Source organism: Octopus bimaculoides, chromosome 5, assembly GCF_046866305.1.
Source record: "Octopus bimaculoides isolate indiv1 chromosome 5, ASM4686630v1, whole genome shotgun sequence".
Lineage (NCBI taxonomy): Eukaryota > Metazoa > Mollusca > Cephalopoda > Octopoda > Octopodidae > Octopus > Octopus bimaculoides.
Genome location: NC_142932.1, coordinates 107,428,083 through 107,449,546, shown reverse-complemented (window position 1 = coordinate 107,449,546; position 21,464 = coordinate 107,428,083). Strand labels below are relative to the sequence as shown.

Below are 21,464 nucleotides of genomic sequence, written 5' to 3'. Positions count from 1 at the left end.
TTGGAAACAGTTGGGGCATCAAGCTGTAGACAACTGCTTCAACATACTCATCTGACTCATGCAAGCATAAAAAGTTGGGCTTTATGATAATAATGAAGAAATTTAAACTGACTGACCCCTGCCCCATTAAATTTCAGGTTTTGTGCCCTTGTTGGAAACAACTGTCTTGGTGATTTATGAGTTAGTTTAAAATACTGGTAGACATATCTAGTAGTTGATTTGTCTCTTGACACCTCACACAGACAGTGAAATGAGGTGATAAAGCACAAACTATTACTTATAGGGTTAAGTAGTGGCTTGGTAGAATTGAGTTGGATAAAATGGCTCCTAGCAACTAGTAACAACCACTTATGTTCTACACTGAATTTAGCCATTCCTCTGCCTGGGAAAGGGAATATGCTACTGAAATTATCTGTCAAGGAACTGAGTCAATATAATCAACTATTCTTCAAATTTGAGGTTGTGTGCACATGCTAGTAATTATTAATAGGGTATCAAAACAATTTGGACGATACAGTCAAACCAGAGATTACAGAGCTGTTGACTTATACACCCAGAGCATTCGGTTTTGGTAGTCCTATATTTTACTTGTCCCACATGTATTACATCAGCTGTTGTCCCTCCAGATATTCCAGTCATATTCTGAAGCAGACTTGATTGATCATACTACTCTCCAATTTGTATCATTGCATCTAACAGCACACAAAAATTAGTGTATACTCTCCACCCAAAACGTAGCATTTCTGCCTCTGTTACAAACCAATGTTATCCATTATTATTAGTAAGGGAAATAACTCACAGAAACACTAACCAGACACTTGGGGGATAATGTTAAGAGTTTCAGTTTTACACTCAAGATATTAGTATAAGTTTTGCCACTTATATTTCAAACATTAATGTGTGTGTATCAGTAAGCTTCTAGGGACTAAAAAACAACAAACCAAGTTTTACGAAAGTAACCTCTAATTGTAGATATGTGCTTACCTTATTTTTATTACTTTAATATCAATATTTCATGTTGGCTATGTCTGGTGTATAGCACACAGACAATTGTCTTGCTACTACTCTTTTGCAGTCCCCCATCTTCCTTGAAGGTTATCCAATATAAAAATATGGCACCTTTATACTTAGCAATCATGTACAAGTGTAGTAGTTTCTCTTACACACTATGCTTGATGCCTGTTCAGTTCATTTGTGCTTCACTTTTCTGCAGTACCTTAGTCTGCTGAGTAAATAGGATATTTTTAGTCACTCACTATGATATATTATAGCCTCTTATACATTAAGAATCCACAAAACACCACAAGGAAAGATTTTTGTACATATTACAAAGTGAGTGCTCTCATTTGCTAATGGCAAATTGATCATAAAAACCAAAGATGATTTCATGAATTGTATAACTGCGAGGTCACTTGCCTCCAGAAAATCTTGTAAAGTAGGAAAAATAAAAGGTTTTCAAGAATTTGCCTTCTACCCATTTGCTCTTCACCAACACACAACCGCATCCCATAAGATCTGCAGGAAACAGGCAAATCTTCATCAAGTCATTGTTTTGTATAAAGAATAAATTCCTCTGCTTTTAGGATCCTTCAACAGCATAACATCCAGTCACTAAAAATATCAATTACACACTAAAACTCAACACTGGTAAAACTTTCAGTCTTTACAGATTCTGAACTTCAATATGATCTTTCAGAATAAGTAGCCTGAGCACAATTATCATGAAAAACCTCTTACTAGTCAAACATGTCCTATAACGAACTGCTGCTATACACTGTGATCTTTCAGCCAGATAATAGCAGAGCTATGATCAAAAGCCACACAACCTAACATGTCTCTTTTAGTAAGAGGGTTGGTATGATTCAAATGGGAGACGTGGTTTCAACGTGATGGTCAATCAAATAGAGTGCAGTGAAAAGTACAGTGCAGCTGTGAGGTGCCTATTCCATTTCTGAGTTACAGTAATTAGCCTTAGAAAATATAAATTATGAAAACACTTAAAATCTTAATCATATAAATGAACAGCCAATATCGAAAAATACTGGTGAAGTTAGTTTTATTTGTTTATCTGAAAAAAAAAAAATCTCACACCTGGATATTTTAGAATAATCGCAAAATGAAATAGGTAGAAATTCATCAACGATTTGTCTGAAATCACGTCAGCATACATTGTCAAGGTCAAGAACTTGATATGTATTTAAAAAAAAAAAAAAAAAAAAAAAAAAGGAAATTTAAGGATGTAAAAAGATACTTCCTCTCCCACCATTAAAAATTAGACCAAGGGATGAATAGGATAAAAGCAAATCACCAGTGAGGAATGTATAATCAAAATGACAAACGTCCTTGTTAAAACAGTATATTCTAAATCCTCAAGATAAAGAATGAGAAATAATTATAAATAGAACCGGCAGCAGAAAGATGAATTACAAAAGGTTGTTTTAAAATGAGGCTTCTCTTCAAAAGTCAAAATTTATTTGTTAAAAAAAAATCAATGTTCCTCTTGTACATCAATGTTCCTAAAATGACCAAAAAATAAAAATATATACAAATGTTCTATAATCAGAACCACTCTCCCTACTTTTCATTACAACCATGACAGTTACATAGGAGATGATATTTAGAACATAATGAAAATGTGTGCATGGATATTCTTTAATATTCAGCACATAAGTTCATCTTTATAAGTCTTAATTGAAGAAAATGCATTTGTGAATGAATAAAAAACTTTTACACACATGCCCGCATAAATCAGTCTACAAATGAAAGTTCATGAATAATGTATTATTAGAGGAATGAAATAGTGCAATACAATGAAAAGCACATTCAGACAAACACAAAAATATTAAAAATATTTTTAGAGAAAAATATTTCTATATTTGCTTCTAATTTGAACGATACCAGCATTCCCAGTGGAGAGCACTGCAACTTCACTCACTAAATACCTTGCAATGCTGTCCACTGTATCGATGTAATCCCGAGTGTTTATAACTAGTGCTCTTTTCCAATGAATCTTCATAAACACAAGACAAATGTGCATGTAAGAAGCCGAAGTTAATGACACATTTGCAGCAGATAAAGAGAACCAGACAAGAACTCAATGGACACCATATCTATATACATACATTATAGTAACAAAGTTACCAAATGCAGTTCTAAGCTAACTTACATGAAATGCAGGTACCAAGTTTTGCACTGTAATAGAGTGCAAGAGCCATTTAGCACTATACTACAGTTATAGTAACAAACTTGAATATACCTGATTGAATAATTTCGATTCAAATAAAGACACTTCAGAAAATTAGTTGCCAAAACACCAAATTAGCTGAAGTCAAATAAATAAATTATAAGTGTTGTACTCTAAGAATTTCTACATGTATATTAGAAATAAAAGAAAAAGGGAAAATGAAATAGTTTAAAAAAAAAAAAAAAAAAAAGGCGTCCTATTGATGAACAAGTCTGCCTATTCATTCACTGTGGATTACAACTGCCAGTATCATTTAAGGTTACACAAACAAAAATTAAGAGGAACAATGATTAAGAATATATATATATATATATAAAAAGAAAAAAAACCAACAAAACCCAGGTTTAGAATAATAAAACCACTTCCAACTTAATACTTTAGCTTTTTTGGGATTTCCCATTGAAACTCGGGTCTTCCAAAGTGCCCATAACACGCCGTCTTTTGGTAGACTGGACGACGTAAGTCGAGCTCTCTGAAAAGAAAAAAAGAAAATGTTGAAAATAGCTGAATACAACAAATAAAATTGAAAAATAAAACAAAGGAATAAAAAGAAATTAAAAAGAAAATGTTGAAAATAGCTGAATACAACAAATAAAATTGAAAAATAAAACAAATAAAAAGAAATAAAAAAAAAAACATTTACCTTACGATCTTGCCAGGTCTCAGATCAAAATTCTCATTGACAATATCCAGCAATTCTTTCTCAGTTTTTTTAGATGTACCGTAACTAAAAACACTGATGGATAGTGGCCTAGCAATTCCAATGGCATAGGAAATCTGAAGGCAAAAAATACATAACAGCAATTATAGAATTCAGTATCCTTGTTTAACCATTTAGCATTCAGATTATTGTCAAATGTAATGCTTATCTAATATATAAATCCCGTTCTGTCTGTATGTTTGTGCACTTATAACTCGAGTATTGTTCATCTGACCGCGGTGAAATTTTAAGCATGGATACATGAGAGAGCTGGGCATTCCATAATCTAAAAAGAGATTCAAAGTGAGAATCGCTTGTTCCGCCATTAAAACAACCAGTTGTTCACACAGCTGGCATATACCATTTCGCTAGCAACAAGAGGAGTACAGGATGACAGTCAGCCAGAACTGTTGCTATGCTGTCTCTTCTTTCCTCTCTGTGGGGCTAATAATCTTAATCTTTAGTTACAGTTTCTCATTCAAACTACATAATAGGCAAAATTGTTGAATTAGGACAGTAGGGTGTTTTGAAGGAGATTTAGCTGCTATTTCTACCAGGTCTAGCTACCATGTAGAAGTCTGCCTCATTCATATTATATATTCCTTATGCTTTCCAAAACTTAGTTACAGATTTTGACATATGGGGTATCAAAAGATTCAGTATTATTTTGGCTACAAATTAAACTTAATTTTCATTCATATATTTGCATTTCAAAAGTTTAACATAATCTTTTCCATAAATCAACTATCGTAAAAATTTTATACTATTATGTCACATTTTCTATATGTGTGTGTACCTTAAAAGATGTCAATCATCACGACACAACACTATCACTCACTCACTATCTCTCTCACATACACATGCACAAGCATGCATGCACACACACATACACGTCCATTTCATATAGACATACATACATCATTCACATTTTCTGTTCTTTTCGCTTTATCTTCTTACAATTTCTGCTCTCTCGAAATAAAATTTTTACAGATACAACTGCTTACAAAAATAGGGATTAATGTATAATTTCTTTCTAGGTCCATAATTTTTTGTTCACAATATTGGGAAAAATATGCCACCAAAGAAAAGACGTAATCTCTCCAGAAACAAGTATAAAGCAAGGAGAATTGTAGAAAACTGAAGGCGAGAAGCTAGATGAGATTTTCTCAACATCAGCAAATGCATGTTGCAGCACTTAATGCTGGATCATTAAATCAATGTTTTAATGATTAGACAGAGGTCCAACAGAATAGCTCTCAGAAATAGACTACGTACAAATTCATTCTTCACAACTCCTGAAGCTGTTTTCAGATATGATCCATCCCATTCTTAGAAAAAAATTAACTCTGCCCAAATTGGTATGCTAAACACAAATTGTCTTTTCTTCAAAAATCACATAACCCCCACAGGTTTAGGCCTGAAATACTCCAAACAGATGCATAGCATGTTGCTTAGTCGAATTAGCTCATCATTTACTGCACAAATGTTACTTTCCCATATCACCTGTTTCAACACAACTGTAATATATATAAACTATGCCATTTTAATCCCGAGCAATGCTGGGTGTCTCTGCTAGTAATATATGTAATGCTTAAAATAGTAATCTCTCTGCAAAAATAGCAATATATGGGGTTTTTATAACTACAAATAATTCTGGCAAGTTATATGGTACAAAGTTCATGACTGTATGTTTACTAAAGAAGAGAGCTGTCCCAATAGTAATTTAGAACTACAAACAAATTATTGCATAGTAACCACAGATATGAAGTTAACTTTCAGAGTTTAGTATGCAAATGTAGATTTAAAGACAAAATATTACTACGGCTAAACACAAGATCAAGTATGCTTTAAGAACTTCAGATATGTCCATGAATGTTACTGCTTAGCTGACATAGTTTTAGATTTAGTAGGGTGGTAAAGATGAATAACTGATCAAATTATGAAGATGTGCTAGCTTTGGGTAAGAGAAAATACAGGAAGATAGTTAATTATGATATTATTCAACATATTCTCCTTTCAGATTCAAGCATTTATTGCAGCCATCCTTCAGTTTCTTTAAGCCTTGTAAAAGAACTTGGAAGATTGAGCTTCCAGCCAGGCTTTTTGTGATACCTTAAAACCAGGAACTTCTCAGCACTCCTTCGTATGTGAATGTATGTTCAACATAAAATATACCAAGGAGACAGTAAATGTATAGAGCAGAGATCGAACCCTCCCAAATAATAAACAAACCATTATATATAAAGCTAATTTATGCCAAAACTAAAAACCAGAGACTATTGTAAATCATATTTCACATATCTAGTACCTATAAATAGATGCAACATAAACATATGCACAAAATTTGCAAATATTTAGAAGACAAATATTTAAACTAACCTGGACAAGCACCCTTTTACACAAGCCAGCTTTTACCAAAGATTTGGCTACCCAACGGGCAGCATAGGCAGCCGAACGGTCAACCTTGGAGAAATCCTTTCCAGAAAATGCTCCGCCTCCGTGGGCACCCCATCCACCATAAGTATCAACAATTATCTTACGCCCTGTCAAACCTGCATCACCCTGAAATGGAAGAGAAACATAAAAAATTAAGAGGCAATGCACAAGTACATTATTCATGAACTTCCATATTTACTCAAGTACACGTAAATGAAAAAAGTGGATGTTAAAATGATGATGTTATGCAGTAGCAGTATTTCAACCTAAACCTACCCTACCAAATTTATAAGCTTGTACTTAAATGAAAAATCATTAAGTACTAATATTTTAAGTTTAAGAGAAGAAATCCTTCTGGGATAAGAGCTTGTCAATGACAGACACAAAAATCCTGTTTCATATAAACTTAGAACAGTGACAAGTAGTTGTTAGTTTGAAATACACACACACACACATATATATCTATAAAACAAATAATAAATGAGTATATGCATATATACGTACAGGGTTGATAAGGTAATCTAGGTAGTTAGAGTATGTGACAGAGTACTTAAGATTAGATTAGTGCTTCATCATAGGCTAGCTACTGTCATCTCAGTCTATGCCCCTCAACCGGGGCTACCGGATGGTCTGAAAGACCAATTCTATGACACCCTCTTGCAAACTACCTCGTCGACAAGAGACAGAGACCTTCTCTTTGTGGCTGGTGACTTCAATGGTCATGTCGGACATTGTGCTGGAGGCTCCCATGGTATACATGGAGGCTATGGCTTCGGTTCCCGCAATGAGGAGGGAACCAGACTGCTAGAGTTCTGTGATGCAACCGATCTTATGATTTGCAATACCAACTTCAGGAAACCTGCCTGTCACCTAGTCACCTACCAATCCGGCAGACACTCTAGCCAAATCAACTACATCCTCGCCAGAAATAGAAAAAGAGGGAGGCTTATAAATGCCAAAACCCTCCCTGGCGAAGAATGTACACCCCAACACAGATTAGTAGTCAGCGACTTTGAGATCAAGGCAATATGGGTGCCCAGAAGTAGACTGGCTTGGAGGAGAAGTGTATGGAAGCTTAAAGACCCTGCAAATGGACAGAGACTTAGAGACAAGATACTTGAAGCATTTGACGAAATAGAAGGGGATATAGCATCATACAACGTGGAAGACAATTGGAGATTTCTGCGGGACAACCTGTTGAGAGCCACCGACCAGATCTGTGGCTGGTGTAAAGTCCCCTCTCGACCCAGAGTAACGTGGTGGTGGAACAAGGAGGTAGACGGGGCTATTAGACAAAAGAAACAGGCTTGGAAGGACTGGAAGAACAGTGGTAGCAGGGAATTGTACCAATCTGCCAGAAGGGAAGCTAGGCGACAGGTTTATTTAGCCAGAGGGGAAGCAGATAAGAAAAGATTTGCCCATGTTCTGCGCCGTGAGGACCAAAGACTCGAGGTATTTTGTGTTGCAAGACAGTGTAGGAGAGAAATGTGTTCGCATGGATGATGGTACGCTTGCACTAAATGAGGCTGCAAAGAAAGAGGTCTGGAGATGCCACTACGATAGATTGCTTAATAAATAGAATGAATGGGAGAAAGAGAGCCTGCCGTATGTCGACCCAACAGAGGGACCAGCTATCCGAGTTGACAGTACCAGGGTAGATAAAGCAATTAAGAGTATGAAGACAGGGAAAGCCCCCAGCCCATCAGGAATCACTGCAGAGATGCTCAAAATATCTGGCAGTGTTGGCTACAGCCTAGTCACCCGTATTACGAACCAGGTGATACACGAAGGAGTCATACCCAATGACTGGTGTAGCAGCACCATAGTCAACTGCTACAAAGGTAAAGGTGACGCTTTAGATACAAATAATTACAGAGGCATCAAGCTGTTAGATCAGGTTATGAAAGTTACGGAGAGGGTCATAGCCCAACTAATTAGGGACAGAGTCAGTTTAGATGAGATGCAGTTTGGGTTTGTGCTAGGGAAAAGCACCACTGATGCTATATTTCTGGTAAGACAGCTGCAGGAGAAATACCTAGCTAAGGACAAACCTCTGTACCTGGCTTTCGTTGACATGGAGAAAGCCTTTGACAGGGTCCCCCGATCCCTTATCTGGTGGTCAATGAGGAAACTTGGGATAGAAGAATGGTTAGTGAGAGCTGTGCGAGCCATGTACAGAGATGCTGCCAGTAAGGTGAGGGTTGGAAATGAGTACAGTAATGAATTCCGGGTAGAGGTAGGGGTCCACCAAGGTTCCGTACTCAGCCCCCTCCTATTTATCATAGTCCTCCAGGCGATCACAGACGAATTCAAGACAGGTTGCCCCTGGGAGCTCCTCTATGCTGATGACCTTGCACTAATTGCGGAGTCACTATCAGAACTAGAGGAGAAGTTTCAGGTGTGGAAGCAAGGACTAGAATCGAAGGGCCTTAGAGTCAACCTAGCAAAAACCAAAATCCTAATAAGCAGGAAGGTAGATAAACACAAACCCCTTCAGGTAGATGGCCCTGCTCAGTATGTAGAAAAGGAGTAGGTAGTAACTCTATAAGATGTACCTGGTGCAAGCTATGGACACATAAGAGGTGCAGCAATATCAAAGGCAGATTAACTACGAAGTTAGTTTTTGTATGTGGCAGATGTTCAGGTGCAATAAACACTGTAAACAAACAGGAAACAACTTCTATCTCATTCCAGGGAGAAAAACTAGAGGTAGTCGATAGCTTCCGCTATCTGGGTGACCAAGTTAGTAGTGGGCGTGGGTGCGCTGAAAGTGTAGCTGCTAGAATAAGAATAGCCTGGGCAAAGTTTAGAGAGCTCTTACATCTGCTGGTGACAAAGGGACTCTCACTCAGAGTAAAAGGCAGACTGTATGACGCATGTGTACGAACAGCCATGCTACATGGCAGTATGCTCCGCTGGATGTGTAAAGTCAGTGTGCATACCCGTCAGAGTGTAAGTATCTTGAGAGAAAAGCTGAACATAAGAAGCATCAGTTGTGGTGTGCAAGAGGGACGATTGCGCTGGTATGGACATGTGGTGAGAATGGATGAGGATAGCTGAGTGAAAAAGTGCCACACCCTAACAGTTGAGGGAACCCGTGGAAGAGGTAGGCCCAGGAAGACCTGGGCTGAGGTGGTGAGGCAAGACCTTCGTACATTGGGCCTCACCGAGGCGATGACTACTGACCGAGACCTTTGGAAATGTGCTGTGCGTGAGAAGACCTGGCAAGCCAAGTGAGATTGTTGCCAGTGCCTTCATAGGATTTTCGAGCTAGATCGTCGCCAGTGCCCCTGGACTGGCTCTTGTGCGGGTGGCACATAAAAGACACCATTTTGAGCGTGGCCGTTGCCAGTAGCGCCTGACTGGCCCTCGTGCGGGTGACACGTAAAAGCACCCACTACACTCTCTGAGTGGTTGGCGTTAGGAAGGGCATCCAGCTGTAGAAACTCTGCCAAATCAGACTGGAGCCTGGTGTTGCCATCCGGCTTCACCAGTCCTCAGTCAAATCGTCCAACCCATGCTAGCATGGAAAGCGGACGTTAAACGATGATGATGATGTGCATACCTACGTCTACCTGTATATATAGGTGCATATCTGGGTACAGGACATTGCAAACAAAACGTAGACAAGAAAATAATAATAACCAGAGTACAGAAAACACACAGGCCACATAGAGAACATTTTCCTTCATCAGCTACCCCCATTATAACACTGGCGTTTCGGTGTATATACAAAGGTGTGATTGCATATACAATTCTTTACATTATACATGAACTTTAAATCACCATCACAGTTTTAATGCTGATTTTCTATGCTGGCATGGGTCATTATGCAGTTTGAGGCAAATTTTCTACAGCTGGATGCCCATCCTCTCACCAACCTTTACCTGTAAAATATTTCTTCATAGCCAGGTATATAGGCATATTATCACAGAATATTGGAAATGAATGACTTTCATTTGCAACTATCATGTAATATCAGAAGGAGACAAACATCCCACAAGGCTTTCATTGACTCAGGGTGCCATGAAGTAGGACTGAACTTGAAACCATATGGTTGGGAAGCAAACTTCTTAACCACACAACCATGCCTGTACCTATATTTAAATAGGACAATAATGAACAAAAAGTAAAAGCAGGCAAACTAAGATGGTAAAAAGATAAAAAAACAAAGCATTTGAAACTTACAATAGGTCCACCCAAGATGAAATTCCCAGCTGAGTTAAGATGTATGACAGTTTTCTCATCCATGTATTTACTAGGGACAACGGCATTTATGACTTTTTCTTTCAATTCTCGCCTTAGTTGTTCGAGAGAAACATTCTGGTCATGTTGGACAGACATCACAATGCTGTGAACATACAGGGGTATGGTCATTCCATTTTCGGATTTATACCGAATAGTCACCTGAAACAAAAATGCTTATCTTAAGGAGAAAAACAGGAAATTTGAAAAGGTAAGGAAAAGTGAAAACACTACTATTAGGTACCCACATAGAAGGGAGACAAACAGTTTGACCATGATTTTTGTACAGTTTGACCATGATTTTTGTATCAAGTTTTTTCCATAGTCAATTTGAAAGTTCTAAATGTGAACTTTCTTCTCATACTTTTGATCAAAATCCAACGCTTACATATCATGCCTGGTTCCCTCAGTCATGTTAGTATTTCTACGCATTCACAAAGTTTGTTCCATCTAAAAAAAAAAAATTTTTGACTACTGAACAGTAATGCATGTTCTAGTTGAATGCTCTATAGCTTGATTTGTGTCGAAGATCATAGTCATGAATTGTTTTTCTCGAGAATTCAATATGGCCATTGAATCCTCAAGTGAAAGAATGAAAGGTAAAGTTGACCTTGGCAGCACTTGAACTCAGAATGTAAGACAGACAAAAGAACCACTAAACATTTTGTCCAATGTGCTAACAATTCTGCCAGCTTACTGCCTTAATAATATTATTTCTAACACAGGTACAGGGCCTGGCATGTGGGGAAAGATAATAGCTTAATATTAACCCCCTGAAGGGGTGAAAGGCAAAGTTGACTTTGGCAGGATTTGAGCTTAGAACAAAGTGCCGGAAGAAATACTGCAAAACATTTTGTCCAGCCCACTAACAATGTGGCCAATACAATAATTGTTTCTAATTTAGGAACAAAGGCAACAACTTTTGAGGGGAGAGGAGCAATCAATCACACCCCAGCATGTAATTAATATTTTATTTCATTGATCTGGAAAGGAGGAAAAATAAAGAAAAGACTTTTTTCAGTTGCTAAAATGATTCTGCCAGTCCACTGCTGTTGGCGATTTCTTTTACTTGCCATCAGGGCAAAAAGATGAAGGGGATAATACCAAGACAAAGTGTGGGTGTTTACTTATAAACAAAACGATAAAAAGAAAAAAAGTATACAATAAACAAAGGAGGGAAGTATATATAGTATACAGTAGGCCTGAAATTTTGTGGGAAGGGGTTAATTGATTACATTAACCCCAAAAAGATAAAAGACAAAGCTGACCTTGGCAGAATTCGAATTCAGAATGTGCTCAACTAGTACTTATTTTATCAACCCTAAGAAGATTAAGGGCATAGACAACCTCAGTGGAATTTGAACTTAGTATGCAAAGAGCCAAATGAAATGCTGTAAAGCATTTTGTTTGGAATGCTAAAGATTCTGCCAGATCATCATATTAGTAAGTCTGAAGTTATATTCTGAAACAAGAGACAACTAGGAAATTATTTACTTGTGATTTGCTATCAGGTCTAGCCCACCAAAGATCTCCGCTTCTCCTCAATACAGCAACTTTAGCATTGAGCTGATGAGCAAGAACTACAGTTAGTGGCATACACTCTTCAGTTTCATTTGTAGCATAACCAAACATGAGACCCTGAAGAAGAAAACAAAAGAAAAGTAACAGGATTTGCAAAAAAAACTCATGGAAAAAAAAAGTGTTTATTTATAAAATAGGAGAAATGTTTCCATGCAAATAAGAAAAATAAAAAATTAAAAAATTGGAAACAGATTTGATCATTGCAAAGTATTGATATAATCACTACCAAACAATCACACTATCTATTTGTATGAAGTTGTTTCTACATAAATCAAAACCTTTAAAAAACAAAGAATACTGATAGAACATCCCAATAAAAACATCAATTTGGTGCAAACATAACACACTTGATATTGTTCTGTGGGACAGAGAACAAAGGTCATGCATTGTTGTAGAGGTAGGCTGCCTAGCAGATGTGAATGTACAATCAAAAGTACAGAAAAAAAAGAGAATAGTTATGGGAAATTAATGCAAACCTTACAGTTTTTGTACTTCGACTGAATTCTCATTTGTACCTACCATCATATGTTCATTAGGTTATGTACCAACAAGTTTGAACAAAAATCTAGAAATACTCAGTTTCATGGAGAGCGAGCATGCGAATGTATGCACACATTTGGGTGTATGCTTTGACAGAGTTCAACCAACACACCAACTCAACTACACATTTACAAACACTGGGAACTCCTAACTCAGAAAGTCTTGTCACTTTGTTAGCAACTGGCTGGAACTCTGAAGGAGAACTTAAAGAAAAATCCATACATACATACACACACACACACATATATGCATACATACATATAAATACAGTCTCATTGTGAGGTACGTCGGGCAAGTGTCTTCTACTATACCTCTGGACAGACCAAAGATTATGGACCCCTAACCCTTTGCATTTTTTTTGTTTTCTTTTTTTTACAGGAACACACTATATTGAGGGTGGAGATTACGAATCTGCAAAAAAATCTGCATTTCAAAATTTATATCCTGCCGCCAAATTTGTTGAATTTTCATTTTAAAAAAATTCAGAAACAAAAAATAAAATAAACAACCCTCGTCCCCTCTGCCCTATGACAAATAAAATTAAAGTATTTTCTCTACTAATGTTTCATGACGAACATGTGGTTGAGGGTCTTTTGGAATTAAGAGAGGTATGTAAAAAATAGATTTTTTGCACACACACACACACACACAACAAAATTACATTTAAAGAATTTTTTGGTAATTTGTATTTAGAAAGTTGATCTTCAGTTTGGCTGTTGTTTCTAGCTTCTCAGATTTCTGGTTGGGGCAGGTTTAAATTTTGAAATTATTTCTTTGGTAACTCGTATTAAAATTTTGAAAACGTGTTTCTAGCATGTCAGGTTTTCTGTTTAGATACTCTTTGCATCTGCTAGTTTATAATTCTATACATGCATGAAACATCAATAGAGAAAATGCTTTAATTTCACTTCTTGTCATAGGGCAGAGGGTGTTTATTATTTTAAAATGCAAATTCGGAATCTCTACCCTCGATATTGTGTGTTCATGTAAAAATATAACCCCCCCAAAAAAAAAAAATCGCAAAAGGGGTGCAGTCCATGATCTTTACCTCCGCCCAAAGCCTTGTGGGTGGATTTGGTAAGTGGAAACTGAAAAAAGCCTTTCATGTGTCTTTTGTGTTTGTTCTGTAACGTCACTTGACAACCATAGTTGGTTTGCTTATATTCACATAATTTAGCAGTTCAGCAAAAGAGACTGATGGAGAAAGTATGAGGCTTTAAAAAATAAGTACACAAAATTTTGGCTCATAATGATCTAAAACATACAAAACTCTCTGGTTATTTGCACATAATTACTATTAACACCTGTTTGGATCTCAAAATTATCTCACTAATATAATATAGAAAGAAAAAAAATATATCTCACTAATAGATATTACATACATCAAGGAACATTATACTAAAAACATATTTATATTTTTAGTAAGAATTTTGTTGATGGGAAATCTTTTTAAGCACAAAGCCCGAAATTTTGGGGGAGGGGACCAATCGATTAGATCAACCCCAGTATGCAACTGGTACTTAATTTATCAACCCTGGAAGGATGAAAGGCAAAGTCGACCTTGGCGGAATTTGAACTCAAAACATAAAGACAGATGAAATACGACGTTTCTGTCAGCTTGCCACTCTGATGGGAAATCTTTTAACCACAAACTTTAGAAGGGGAACAAAAATAGAAATCACATTTAGCAATAAGTTAAATAACCTTAGTTATTTTAACAGAAATGAACAAATTATGTTTCTATTGATTTGACAGGTTATTATGACAAAATTTATATATAGAGGTTAAAATCTGACAGCTGACCTGACTTACTAGAGAAACTACTGTATTTTGATAGCAATCAACGAAAGCAAAATGTGCTAAATGTGAAGCTAAATAAATGCAAAAACCTTTGTGGAATTTAAACAACAGACACTTTTGTGAATCGACCACTGTATGGAATATACACCTACATTCATCAAATTTTGAGATGTTTTGAACGAAAGCAAGTACAATTCATGCCACATATTTTAATCAGATTAATTGATTACATTGTGAACTCTCTATTATGTAATAATATATTACATAAAGCTGAGTGGTGATTATTCAATTTGATCACATATTGTTATTTTTTAAAGATGAAGAAAGTAACTCAATATTTGAAGGAAGATAAAAATACCCAACAAACAATGGTGTAATTTATTTGTTACTTCCGAACCAAGCGACACCATTTAACCTCTGAGCATTCTGATTATTCTGCCAAATGTGATGCTTATTTACTCTTTTACTTGTTTCAGTCATTTGACTGTGGCCATGCTGGAGCACCACCTTTAGTCGAGCTAATCGACCCCAGGACTTATTCTTTGTAAGCCTAGTACTTATTCTATTGGTCTCTTTTTTGCCGAACCGCTAAGTTACGGGGGCGTAAACACACCAGCATCGGTTATCAAGCGATGGTGGAGGTACAAACACAGACACACTCCATAGAGTGCAATTCGCTTGTGCAGACAAACACAAAAACAAATCCCATAAATATGAGAGAACATTAGAACCCAATGATGTAAACTTGCAACCGCAACAAAAAATATTAATTCAATGACAACCATTTAAAATAATGGGTTTCAGAAATTCAACAAGGGTGAATTGATTTATCTCACCTGGTCTCCGGCACCAATATCTTCCTCACTTCTATTAATATGTACTCCTTGAGCAATTTCAGGATTTTGAGCCTCAACAGCCAATAAAACATTACAAGTTTTATAATCAAACCCTGCAATAAATTAAAAATATTAACAGTAAATCACCATCAACATCGTTTAACGTCCGCTTTCCATGCTGGCATGGGTTGGACGGTTTGACTGAGGACTGACGAGCCAGATGGCTGCATTAGGCTCCAATCTGATCTGGCAGAATTCCTACAGCTGGATGCCCTTCCTAATGCCAACCACTCCGAGAGTGTAGTGGGTGCTTTTACATGCCACCGGCATGAGGGCCAGTCATGCGGTACTGGTGACGGCCATGCTCAAAAGGTGCTTTTTATGTGCCACCTGCACAGGGGCCAGTTCAGTGGCACTGGCAACGACCTCGAAGACAACAAATTTCCAGTAATTTAATTTTTAATAATTAAAAGAAATCAGAAGCTCTGTTCTAAGCAAAAAAGTACAAAGCACATCTGAGAAGCAATTATATTGTGTATTCAAATTTTCAAGAACTAACCTTTAGAAGAGTCATCATAGCCAATACGTTTGATAGTGTCACGTATAACCTTTTGGTAATCAACTTTGGCATTGGATGTAATTTCACCACATACAAGAATCATTCCAGTTTTGGCTACACATTCACATGCAACCTTGGCATTTGGATCTTGCTCAAGATGAGCATCAAGGACTGCATCACTGATCTGATCACAGAGTTTGTCTGAAAGAGAAAAAGTATAAATATTGAAATTTTACCTGCAAGAAATTCAATTACTGTGTTAACCTAGAACAGTTTTAACCTAGAACAACTTCTTTCTTTCATACACAATAAAGATATTCACTTACTCCACACCCTATAGTGAGTCATTTTATTGCTCTAGTGAATAACACATGAAACTTGCAATTCTATACTGTTGGTGCAAAGGCTAAATTGTTAACTGACCTGTTGTTTGCCTCAACTATTTTCCCTTTGTACCTCTAACCAACTCTTAACTAGTTCCTCACCTCCATATCTTCATCCTACGTAAACAAGGCAACCCATCAGTGAACAACATCTTCCAAAATCTATAGTACTTTGTATCAAACTGGTCACATCTCTACCAGTTCAATACTGACAAACCTTGGCAGGTGTTCTTCACTTTTGATCCTATCCAAAACAATTAAGCATGCAATTAATACCATACTCCTAGTTATATCTCTCTAGAAATAAATTCCAAGAGGGTCTGTAACAACTATTATAAAGTATGGCCATTCAATAACCTTTTTATCAAACTATGTAGGAATATTTTTTTATTATTTTGTTTCTTAATTTATAAAATGAACCATTCTGGAAAATGAGTATGTTGCGCTGAGAGCGCCATGGGAGATCACTCAGTATCACTTTCTTTCGGATGAGGGATGAGCTAAAAGGATGCTAACACCTAACTTCGCATATAAACAAAAAAAAAAAAAGAAAAGAAAAAAAGAGAAGAGAAAGAATGCCCAAGGAATCCAGAGAATATTGATACGTTGCATAGGACGGAAAGGTTGATTAAAAAAATATTTATTTTACAATTAGCAAGCACGATTGACGTTTCATTTTCTGGGCCTTATGAAACAGAAAACGCATCGTAAAATCTTCACCTAGCAAACAATGACAGACAGGTACTAAAGTTATATAAGACTGGTGAAATATGAAACGTAGAACCTCTAACCAAACTTGGAAGGTGTAGGCAAATGAATATATAGCAAAGGTGGAGGCAAATGAATATATAGCAATCAAACCATTACATAACTAATAACAAATGAAAATCGCAAAAATGTCCGGTCGCGTCATATGGAAGTGGTGGTACACAATTCTCCGTAACTACAAGTTATTAACAGCAAAGTCTACATCGAAAAAAAAAAAAAAGGACCAGATGAGCTAACCGTGAGCAGGGTTTTAAATTCACATCAAAGTTATTTACAAATCAACAGCAATCACATTGTCGAAAAATCGAGGTCTTGAGGTCCACAATATTAGAGATATTTTGCTCAGTGATACCAAGGTTGCAGAATACTATAGTAAAGCATTTTCATAGCTTTCTATAGCTATCCCTATGGAGTAAAGAAATTTAGAGTTAAAATAAAATATACTTAATTTGTTTTTTTTTAAAGAAATTGGAGTGCGGGAATAAAACATGAGAAATCAGAGACAATACGAATGCAGGCAAGCCAAACAAGACTGGCGATTTTTTAATAATAACAAATATTTTGTGGTAGAGGGGAATAAGGATGATTTTGTATAAGATCACTATTTTTCTACAAAAGATCGTCAAGGGTAAGAACGGTGAAGCATCAAAATTGATGCTTAAAATATTTAACCAGGTTTTTAACATCAAGGTAAAAACATGAAGGAATACGGTCAAGTATATTATTGTGACTTAATATATTGTCCCCAGAAGAAAAAAAAAAGTAAAATCGACTGAGCAGGATTAGAACACAATTAAGATACCATAAGGCATTCAGTTCAGTTCTCTATCCTCCAATACTAAAAACAATTCATTATTACTTAGACACAAAGCTGTCAGAAAGATTGTCTAGTTTCATTTACCCGTGGATTGGATCAGAAGTATGAAAGTAGAAACAATATCTATAATTTGGTGCGTTACATCATCACTGACATCAATTAGAGAAAGTTCATTAAAAAAATGTGAGTCACAAAGGATATTTTGATCTAAAATTTAAAAACTTCCATCATAATAAATGATTATTTATCAATTTATTGTTACCATTCCGATAATGTTCCACTGTCCGAATATTTCTATACATTACAAGATGCACGAAAGTTCTCACATCTTGGATGTCTCAAACGAATGTTATCCCCTTTTAGCAAATTACGTTTTGGATCATTGCAACACCAATTCTTTATTCAGTAAAAAAAATCATACCTTATTGGGGTATGATTTTTTAAAAATAAATAAAACTACATCTACAGAAAGATTTTTTTTCATGGAAATGAAGAGGACTTAAAACTAAAATTATTTAAGCTAGCTGAATTTAGAAGTTAAGTCCATAAAATAGTTAAGGAACTAATAATGAATAATGCTTAAGCTACAGCAGCCGAAACAAAGCCATCATAGGAAAGTAACAGCTAAAATATGTAGAATACACAAAGAGATATGTTACGAAATAGAATCTTCCATGAAAGTAGGTATCGATAAATATATTAGCAGACAGAAGGAAACATAAACAAAGGAAATAGTTCAGCTGTTATATCCACGTGTTCGATATTACGCTGATAGGAGTTTGTGCGTTCAAATAACAACAATTTGTTATGTAAACAATGACAACACTTGCCGATCACTGAATGCAATTAACATTTTAGCAGTTTGACGACAGAGTCGTTCTCCATGTGCGAGAAAGAATCATGAAGCGGGAATACTATATAAAGGGATTAAAGAGATCAACATTAAATACCTCGAAACAAGCAAAGTTACGAGATATTGACAGTCTGACAACAAAGGAAAAGTATTTTTAAAAAAAAAATTCTGATTAATTAAATCGCATCGAAAATAAACTAGCAACAAACAGTCACGTGGAAAGAAATCGGGGGAAAAAACCGGCTTCCAGAAAGCAAGAATGGTTTTCCTTCATAATAAGCTATATCAAACAACTGAAATAGAATCATAGCAAAACAAATGTGCACAAATTAGATAATCAGAAGACAGAGATGCACTACAGAATAAGTATGAATCCCTAGTTGAATCAGAATGACAATCAAGCTATAAAACATAACTGATGTTGTTTCATACACAGTAGCTTATGTATGAAAAAGAATAACACTTTAAAAAAAGTAGTATTTTACCTGGATGGCCTTCTCCAACTGATTCCGATGTGAACAAGAATGTGTTGTTTTCATAATCAGCTATATTCTTGTCCAAATCTTCATAATGGTTACCGTTGGTATTTGCTGCCATTTTGATATAAGCGTCCTTCCCTAGGAGTTAGTGGAAAAGAGGCCGATTTATCGCTCACAGGGCCTTATATATATATATGGTGGACCATGTGATTTCAAAACAACCTATGATTGGCTGACGTTAGCAAGATGGTTTCTCTTAGAATACTCCGAAGATAGGTATGAAAGATAACAGATTACGTAAAATTAGAGAAACAATTTACTTGTTTATGTAATACAATACTCAAATACAAAAGTTTAAATACTAATAACATCTTGTTTAGTAACGATTTTAGGCGTCGAATGATCTGTAGAAAATTCTAATGAAAAACATCTTAAATTGGTCACCCCTTTTAAGAAAATTATCTAATATTCCTTGTTATGCTAGTGATAATCATTTCTAACTTTTGTCATTTTAACTATTTTGGAAATTAATAACTGGGTAAAGGTACTTGGACTAGATGACATTACGAATGAATAAAAGAGGGGAAAAAAATAATTTCATTAAAGATCTGAATGTAAAATTTAGTTTGTATTGAAATCAAAAATTATTTTAGTCACTGTTTCAAGTATTTTTACTTGAGGTTTCATACTTAATAAATAATTTTTTTAAAATCTGAAATTTGCTAGGACTTAAAGTTTTTCTACTCTCTATATATTTAAATGTGACTGTTTAAACTTTTTTTTCATAAATTAAAAAAAAAATTTTTTAAATAAATAAAAACGCCAAAAATGTGTTATTTTTTATATAATTTTTTTACCAGGAAGGTAATGATTTTATTTAAAGCATCAATTTCCATAAAAGTGAGCTAGTCAACCGAATTGACCGAATATATTTATAGTATTTAACTCATCTGTTTCAACAAGGCAAAATCATAAAATATAATGCTCATTAGATTCAACTATACCTTAAAATATTTAATGGTTTTGCTTTATAATATTTGATTCCATTCCTCTTAGGGGGCCTCCTCATGGTCTTTTTATTGGCTAGAAATAACAATTAAACCCTTCCCAAATCCTGCCTAACAGTCTTACATTATTTAGTAATGTGTTTGAATAATTGATAAAATGGTCACAGCTGGGATGACTTTGTTTATAACCAGTAACGCATGGCTATGCTATGCTAGAACAAAAAGTGAAAAATAAAAAAAAACCCAAAACTCCAAGGTATTCAGAAATGGTAAGATTTATAGTTTAAAAGTTTCAAGAGAAAGAAATGATAATCTAACATTATCACATCTTAATTAACTAAGCTTGATCTAGAAACTAATTTTAATTAAGCTACTGTAAGCACAAATATGTACTTTCAGTCATATGAGTAAGTTTCCTACTCTTCACTCTGTCAAAGTTGGAATCATCATCATCATCATCATCATCATCATCATCATCACCGTCGTTAAATGTCCGCTTTCCATGCTAGCATGGGTTGGACGATTTGACTGAGGACTGACGAACCAGATGGCTGCAAATCTTAAAAAGTTACTAAGTAAAGAGTTTATTAATGAATAATTTCATAATAAATTCTAATGGAATTGAGTTTGTAAATGTTAATACTATGATTCCCAATGGTTATGCTATATTGAATAATGTTATAATGATAGTTTATTAATCATCATCAACATTATTTAATATTTGTTTTCCCTGCTGGCATGGGTTAGACTGTTTGATAGGGTCTGGCAAGCCAAATGGCCATGTTGAACTCCAATATTTGCTTTGGCATGGTTTCTACAGCTGGATGCCCTTCCTAATGCCAACCACTTCAGAGCATGGAAAGGTGCTTCTTTTCGTGCCACTGGCACTAGTGAGGTTGCTGAGTGACTTGTAAGACAAGGAAAGAACAAGAAGGAAAAAGGAAAAAGCCTCCTCGAGCAAATGAAGTAGGGAGAGTATTTGAAAGGGAGAGGAGAGGCAATGGTTCTATCCCAGATGTTGAGAGGTTGAAGTATGAAGGGGAGATAAGTTCAGGTATCTTGCTTAAGAAGAGATACAAAGTTACCCTACATTATATAAAGATGAGTGAAATGAATAAATATATAGATTTTTCTGCTCTCTCTCATTTTTACCTCTCTATCAAAACCAGATTATTTTCTACATCAAGTTATATAATAGTTTCAAATTTTGGCCACC

General features: G+C 35.6%; 1 protein-coding gene across 2 annotated transcripts; it reads right to left on the bottom strand.

The window, feature by feature from the left end:
* Positions 1-2,039: 2,039 nt before the first annotated feature.
* On the bottom strand, positions 2,040-19,412 carry LOC106883082 (S-adenosylmethionine synthase). 2 transcript variants are annotated; one of them, XM_014933968.3, is made up of 8 exons: positions 19,248-19,412; positions 15,942-16,142; positions 15,383-15,495; positions 12,120-12,263; positions 10,569-10,787; positions 6,324-6,506; positions 3,888-4,021; positions 2,040-3,716 (listed from the first exon to the last, which is right to left on the bottom strand). In XM_014933968.3, the coding sequence occupies exons 1-8, from the start codon at positions 19,357-19,359 to the stop codon at positions 3,614-3,616; spliced, it is 1,209 nt and encodes a 402-aa protein (XP_014789454.1). In that variant the 5' UTR covers positions 19,360-19,412; the 3' UTR covers positions 2,040-3,613. The 2 variants fall into 2 exon arrangements, with proteins under 2 accessions (XP_014789454.1, XP_052824170.1); XM_052968210.2 differs by lacking the exon at positions 19,248-19,412 and adding an exon at positions 17,330-17,350.
* Positions 19,413-21,464: the final 2,052 nt, after the last annotated feature.